The sequence below is a fragment of the Triticum dicoccoides genome, chromosome 3A, assembly GCF_002162155.2.
Source record: "Triticum dicoccoides isolate Atlit2015 ecotype Zavitan chromosome 3A, WEW_v2.0, whole genome shotgun sequence".
NCBI lineage: Eukaryota > Viridiplantae > Streptophyta > Magnoliopsida > Poales > Poaceae > Triticum > Triticum dicoccoides.
Genome location: NC_041384.1, coordinates 110,580,584 through 110,588,311, shown reverse-complemented (window position 1 = coordinate 110,588,311; position 7,728 = coordinate 110,580,584). Strand labels below are relative to the sequence as shown.

The following is a 7,728-nucleotide window of genomic DNA, read 5'->3' as shown; positions in this document are numbered from 1 at the left end:
TTCTCTTTTATATTGTCATCAACATGGATGCGTTGAAGCAAAAAAATTGGGTTCTGCAAGCAAACCATTTTTCTTGACCTTTGGACTGTCAATTTTCTGAACTTTTTCCATGGTAGTGAAGTCTTTAAATTGTATTCTTCTAAGTGAAGTCTTGTAAATTGTATTCTTCTAAGTGAAGTCTGTAAATTGTATTCTTCTCTGTTGCAGCTTCTTCCCGGAACTATTAAGATACGGCGGTCAATGATCAAAACAGCATCTGATCCAAATCTACGGGACGGGCAGTCCTTTAACTCACTGGAAATAGTTGGTACATGGTAAGCAACCTAGACTTGTGCTTAAATCCAGTACATGCAAACATCCAAACCACTTTGGTTCGAGTAACTGCTGGGAAAGCTCCCATCAATTGTGGAAGCAAGTTCAGTTCCAGATTCATATTTGATTTGGTTGTCAGACAATAGTTTCTAAAAGATATCAATCTGCTACTGGAGGTGACCTTCTTTGAGCTTATATGCCGAACAAGTGTTCTGTATTAATGCATGAGTAGGGTTGTTCACGCTTACCCACTGCTTTTGTTTTGAACGAATTGGTTTATATAGCTAATATTCATAAGTCTAATTTCTCTATAGTGGTAATCATTGGAAGTTTTTTCCATCGAAGTATGCTTTCATTAATTGTACGGATTTTTCCTTGAAAATTTTCTACAGCTGTTGGAATCCTTTCCTTTTGGCTAACACTAGAACACCATTCTTTCTCAGCAAATATCCAAAAAGAGCCTTTACATCAAGGTTTTTAATAGCACTGCTTCATTATGGAGGGGTTCCAGCAGATTATTTTTTGGAGCTTGTAAGGAAGGCACTAAAAGATGTTGAGAAAGCTTGTCATAAAGCTAGTGATTCTCTCGAAGGTCAGTTAAAAATATTGTGAATAGAGCTTTTGGTCATGTATGGCAGGCGTTGTATTTATTTAATGTGAAATTGTGGCTTTCGGACTATTGTACCTTGTCATACTGAAGCACTGGCTTGGAGCTTCTGTTAATGTGGCCCCTATTTGCAGTTGCATATAACCATGCCAATATGGACGATTCTATGTCAGCACGAATGATTCTTTCTGGAATTCAACCTGAAGATGATGCATATTTGCAATACCAGCTGGCTTTTATGACTCGAGAAGAAAGAGAAGGAATCAAATTAGGAAGGATTCCTATTGAGGAGAGTTACTATCTGATGGGCACATCAGATCCTACTGGGACACTAAAGCCCAATGAAGTTTGTGTGATACAGTAAGTTTTAGCAATATGCCAATATCCACCATGTCGTCCTGATGTTTTTTGAATTTTCCTCAATCACAATTTTTGAATCTAAAAATATCTTAGTCACAGTTTTACATGAACAAGACAATGGTTTATCTCAAATCAGTTTTTCATGTTTACTATTGGGGTGGCCTAATGGCTGCTGGGAGCATGTACTACTAGGATGACAAATAAATTCGCAAAAAAAGTAAAAAAAAAAATATCATAAACTTCTGAATTTTTTCATGCCTGTAAATCTGTCTTTTATGCGAGTTTAAAGTTTCATAAAAAGAAGACAAGTTCCGTGTCCTGAAAAAACAAGCAGTGCTCTAAGAGAAGCAGTTCTAAACACTTAACTTACTTTGTAATACTGGTTGTAATTTTTTTTCATGAAATATTACGCGCACACAAATGATACAAAATGTACATGCATAGTTTGTTTCAGAATTTTTGACATTCGAACTCCTGTGTGCAACTTCGGATTACTCTTTTAATGTTGACATACCAACTTATACCATCTTTCAAACTTTTGTGTGTAGACCTTATTGTAGAACATCAAGTCTTGTTATTGAATACCCTGCAGTTTTGTACTTAACCTTAGCGTAGATGGTTTCATATCATGAAGATGTTGAAGAACATTAGAACACTGTTTTAGTCATCAGTAGTTTGACTGTCCTTCTAGTAGTATTAAATAGCTGAAGCAGTATGTTTGGCAACAAATTTTTAATTAAATTGTCTGGAGTCTGTCTGCATGGTTACTGAACGATATGTAATACTCCCTCCGTCTCAAAATGTAAGACCATTTTTGACAGTATCATATGTAAAAAATGATCTTACATTTTGGGACGGAGGGAGTACATTGTACTAATGATGTATTATCAGGTTACCACTGAATGTGGGACTTCTAGAAGTTTAATGCATTTAATAAATGTTGATAGCAAACCTTTTCGAGATCATTCCGAAGCGAAGTGTCAAATTCTATTTTTCTAACTACTTTTTTTATTACATTAAACAGCGAGAATGGACAAATTTCTGGAGAGGTTCTTGTCTACACAAATCCTGGGTTACATTTCGGCGATATACATGTATTAACAGCAACTCCAATTCCTAATTTGGAGAAGGATATTGTGGGATTTTCCAAATATGTTATAATACTTCCTATTTCTGGTCCACGGTCTTTGGCTGATGAGATGGCTAACAGCGACTTCGACGGTGATATGTACTTTGTATCAAGAAATCCCCAGGTGGGTTTATTTTTTTATAGCATTTCGTAGTGAACTATCCATTTTAATTATATCTGCTTACAAATGGAATCCACTGGAGAACACTGATTAACAGTATATTATATTTTTCTTCCATCAAAAGGCTGGAATTTGGATGGAATTTGCGATGTTGTTTCTGATAGTTTTTTCTGATAGTTGAAATCACATCATTACTTACCACGTGCATTGCTTGCTTATCTCAGCTCAATTGCATGTTTATGTTATGATTTAATGTGGATGGTTTCTGCCAATTTATACCATAGATATACTATGTTTTTCAAGAATTATATTATGGTATTCAGGAACATAATGTGATTCATTTTCCCATCTGATATTTGGTATTTTCACCCAAAGACATCGTTATTCTTACTTTATATTGTATATTAATAACAAATAAAAATTGTGATAGTTAGGAGCAGATTGTCATTTAGCACCAAACATTTTTGTATGCCATCATTCTGCAGAATTATCACTTTGCTTGCATAAATGACCTTTTCAGTTACTTGAGCACTTCAGTCTATCTGAAGCATGGGTTCCAAGAAACCCACCAAAAAAAGTCAAACAAAAGAATCCTGAGGATTATGATGGACCCCAGCTGGAAAGCCTGTTGTTCGAAGAATTTTTGAAAAGTAGATTTGTACCCAGGTATTATTATCTTATGATTATGTTATTGCCTGGCAAAACCTACAGGAAGGCTGGATATTGTCTTACCGAAAAAGGCTTTCGCCCCGCTTTATAAATAAAGCAAACCGCCAAGAGCACACATACATGAACTAGTTCAGAACAAACACACCCACTAAACACAACAAGAGATCCAAAAGGTTCTGCTGAGGGCACAGCTCAACATGCCATAAAAAACAACAAAGAAAAGGTACGGCCGAGGCCGAAGCCGAAGCCGAGGAGATCGCCAAGCATCTAATCAGGCTCTGGAGGAGGCGGAGGGGGCGGCGGCGATAGGCGGACGACCATCGATCGAAGGTCGGCGATGAAGGCGGAGATGGCGTCCCGGTCTCGAGGGCGGCTAAGCGGCTGCCAAAGCAGCAAGTAACCAGACAGTTTGAAAATAGCGTCAGTAGCCCGGCGAAGCGGAGTGCGCTGAATCACAAGTTTGTTGCGAATCGTCCAGAGGGTCCACGCAAGAACGCCAATCTCAAGCCACCTAATGTGGCGAGTGGGCAGGGGGAGTTCTGGAGTTCGGCGAATAGGTCGGGGAAGTTGGTGTGGCACCAGTTCCCACCCACAACCTCTCTAAAACAGCTCCAGACGAACTGGGCAGACACACGCGCGAAGAAGATGTGATTCGAGTCCTCGGGGGTACTACAGAGCAGGCAAAGACCGGAGCCCGGACCATTGCGCTTGCGGACCTCCACTCTAGAAGGGAGCTGGCCGCGGATCCATTGCCACATGAAGATCCGGATTTTCAGAGGCAGATGGATGGGCCATACCGCCAGGAGGGGGGCGGAGCGGAGGAGGGAGCGATGGCCGAGTAGAGGGACTTGGTGGAGAATTGGCCCGATGTTTCAAGGCGCCACCGAACTTGGTCCGGGCCAGCATCGACGTCCAGCTCATTTAGGGCGATGCAATCAAGAAGCTCCTCCCAGGCGGCAGTTTTCGGAGGCCCAAATGGCCTCCGGAATGCGAGGCGCCCTAAGTCAATAAGGGCCCGTTCAACTGAGATCGTCGGGACGACAGCGATGGAGAAGAGATCGGGAAACCGGGCCGCGAAGGGCGAGTCTCCCGCCCATCGGTCGAACCAGAACAGGGTCACTGAACCCGATCCCACCGATATGGAGGTCCCAATACAGAGAACGGGGAGCAATTGGATCACAGACTGCCAAAATTGGGATCCACCAGACCGTTGACAGAAGGCCAAAGGTTGGCCACGCAGGTACTTATTCCGGATGATGTCTAGCCACAACCCACCATGCCCTTGCGAGATGCGCCAAAGCCAGCGGGAGAGGAGAGCGATATTCATGCGTTTCGAACACACGATACCGAGGCCGCCCTGCTCCCGAGGCTTACAGATGTCGGGCCAACTCACCATATGGTATTTCTATTTGTTATTGTCCCCGGCCCAATAGAAGCGGGATTGGACCTTCGCAATCTCATGGTGGAGCGTCTCGTGGAGGCTGTAGAAGCTCATGAGGAACAAGAGGAGACTGGAGAGCGAGGAGATGATGAGGATCGTCCGGGCCGCCTTTGACAGCCATCGGCCCTGCCATGGCTCAATGCGTGTTTGCAACTTGGACACAGTTGGTCGCAGATTAGCCATCGTAAGCCGAGAGTCACTAATGGCCGGCGTCCCCAGGTAGGTGGTGGGGAAGGCGCCAAGGCAGCAATTCAGGCGGTTGGCGATGTCGCGGGCCTCGGCCAGAGAGTAGCCCATCACCATCACATCACTCTTATCGAAGTTGATCTTGAGGCCGGGCATTTGTTGGAAGCAGAGGAGGACGAACTTAAGGTTAGCGATGTCCGCGTCCGAGCCTTCGACCATGATGATGGTGTCGTCAGCGTACTAGAGCAGGGAGATGCCAGCGCCACCGGCCAAGTGGGGAGTGAGCCCACGGATATGGCCTGCCGGCCTTGTCCAAGATGGCCGCCAGTGCGTCCACCACCATGTTGAACAGGAACGGGGAAAAGGGATCGCCTTGCCTCACCCCACAAAGAGTGGGGAAGTAGGGGCCAATTTCCCCATTGATGTTCATGGCAGTGCGACCACAGGAGACCATCTGCATCACCCTGGAGATCCAATGGTCATCGAAGCCTTTTCGTAGAAGAACTTCCTGAAGGAAGGGCCAGCTAACAGTGTCATAGGCCTTATGGAAATCGATCTTCAGGAAGACCGCCTTGAGGTGTTTGGAGCGGACCTCATGGAGAACCTCGTGGAGGACTAGCACCCCATCCAGAATATATCATCCTTGGATGAAGGCCGATTGGTTGGGGTGGGTAATGTGGTCCGCGAGCAGGGTTACCCTATTGGCATACCCTTTCGCCAGAATACGGAAGATCACATTTATCACTGTGATCGGGCGAAACTGACGGATGTCAGACGCCCCAGGGACCTTGGGGATAAGCGAGATCGTCATGTAGTTAAGGCGCCCGAGATCAATGGACCCAACATAGAACTCATCAAATATGGCCATGACCTCCGGTTTGAGCACATCCCAGAAGGCTTGGAAGAACTTAACCGGCAGGCCATCCGGGCTCGGGGCCGTGAGGGCCACGTTCTCCTCATCCGTGACAAGCTGGCGGCCGGACCAACAATCCGGGGCCAGGGATAAGCCGCTCCGAGGAACGACAACGAACAGAGATCTATAGAAGCCGTCAACATGGGACCTAATGTCCCGCGGGGACTGCAATAGAGAAGGCCCATCCCAGAGGAGGGGATGGTGTTGCGTCTACGGCGGCCATTCGCGGTGGCCTGAAAATACGTCGTGTTCGCATCACCCTTCAATACCCATTTTTGTGCCCCGCGCACACGCCAGTAGGCCTCCTCGTCGGAGTAGATAATCAAGAGTTGGTCTTCCAGGTCGTACCGGGAGAGCCACTCCTCAAGAGAGAGGCCGAAGGTGTCCACGCGCAGGTCTAGGGCCTGAATAGCAGACAGAAGGGCCTTCTTGCGCTCATGGAGGTCACGACCCAAGTTGGCGCCCCAGCCCTTCATGAACTGCCGGCCACGCTTGGCACAGAAATGCCACGAGTCGATGGCGGATGGGGGGCGAGACAAGGACTGGGAGTGGGTGCGAGCCTCCACCCAGCGAGCGGTCACGGCCTCGATGAAGCCAGCTTGGGACAACCAAAATGTCTCAAACCGGAATCGGGGAGGGATCGAGGGACGCTCGTCGGCGGAGGAGAGGAGGGGGACGTGGTCAGAGCTGATCCGAGTGATGGCCCGGAGGGAAGCAAGAGAGCACCGGAGGTCCCATTTCGGGGAAACTAGGACCCGGTCCAGGACTGACTGGGTCAGAGTAGCTTGACGGTTGGTCCAGGTGAACCTAGCACCAACCCTATCTAATTCACGGAGACCGAGGTCAGCAATGCAGTCATTGAACATTTGCATACGTGCAAAGTTGACATGCGAATTGCTCTTGTCCTCCGCGAAGCGAAGGAGGTTAAAATCGCCCCCGACCACCATCGGAAGCGAAGCAGCCGAGATCTTCCGGTGGAGCTCCTCGAGGAAGGAGGCGGACCGGCTATGGTCGGCGGGGCCGTAGACAATAATAACCTCCCACTTGAAGTTGATGGCGCGTTCATAAAGTTCCATGTTGACAAAAAATTGTCCCCGGTCCAAACTACCGACCTCAAAGGTGGCATCCTTGACGCCTAACAGGATGCCACCCGAGTGGCCCGCGCACCCACTAGAAGGGAGCCAATGCCAGGCGAAGAGGTGGGGGCTAAGACGGTCGAGCTCAGGGAGGGAGAATTCCGTGCGCATGGTTTCTTGGATGGCGACAATGTCAATGTGTCCATCACGCATGTACTCGATGAGTTGGCGGCGGCGGCCATCATGGCCGAAGCTGCGAATGTTCCAGAAGAAGGCACACATCAAGCAACCATTGGGGGCTGCTTGACCCCAGGACACGAGATGCGCTTTGGGCGCGGAGAGCGGCGGTGCGAGAACGGGTGCGGCCCCGCAGCTCCGCCATGGACAGGGGGGAATGCCACCAGCCTGTCGAGGAGGGGGCGGGGCGGCATCCTCTGATACGATCGACGGGGCGGGAGGCGCGAGCAGAACAGCTCGGGCCTCTGCGAGGCGACCGTCGAGGATCTCACGGGCCCTAATGGCCTCAATCTGGACTAAGGGGGGACCAACCTCCCCCCTGAATAGGATCGCAGAATCTGACGCGACCTTCGCAAGGTGACCGAGCGGAACCGACTCCAAAGCAGAGAATGAACAAGTAGATGCCGAGGGGGGGACGGCATGCGTACCTGGCTCCAGGTTCCTGGCAGCCGCCTGGAGCTCCGCCCGCTCGTGGATGGGCAGCGCCGGGCCTCCCTCGAAGCACGCCGCGTCAATCCGCGCGCTCCGGCCGGAGAGGACGACCGGCCGCGGCGAGAGTGGGCCGCGGCTCACGGAGGGGGGGGGGCTAGGCGGCCACGGGAGTGGTCACCCGAGTCTCCACGTCCGTGCCAAGAGCCGTCGCGGGAGGGAGCACGCAGCCAGGAGGCGCCGGGGTC

At 48.9% G+C, this 7,728-nt stretch overlaps 1 protein-coding gene across 1 annotated transcript; it reads left to right on the top strand.

The window, feature by feature from the left end:
* The first annotated feature begins 240 nt into the window (after window positions 1-240).
* On the top strand, window positions 241-2,710 carry LOC119272038 (probable RNA-dependent RNA polymerase 3). The gene is made up of 5 exons (XM_037553638.1): window positions 241-314; window positions 705-904; window positions 1,054-1,279; window positions 2,304-2,532; window positions 2,654-2,710. The coding sequence occupies exons 1-5, from the start codon at window positions 241-243 to the stop codon at window positions 2,708-2,710; spliced, it is 786 nt and encodes a 261-aa protein (XP_037409535.1).
* Window positions 2,711-7,728: the final 5,018 nt, after the last annotated feature.

What these genes read in the sequence shown, in the direction of transcription:
- LOC119272038 (XM_037553638.1), top strand. Translation starts at nt 241, where the DNA reads ATGATCAAAACAGCATCTGATCCAAATCTACGGGACGGGCAGTCCTTT. An exon ending in CTGGAAATAGTTGGTACATG is followed by an intron (nt 315 to 704) that starts GTAAGCAACCTA and finishes AATTTTCTACAG; the next exon opens with CTGTTGGAATCCTTTCCTTT. An exon ending in AGCTAGTGATTCTCTCGAAG is followed by an intron (nt 905 to 1,053) that starts GTCAGTTAAAAA and finishes CCCTATTTGCAG; the next exon opens with TTGCATATAACCATGCCAAT.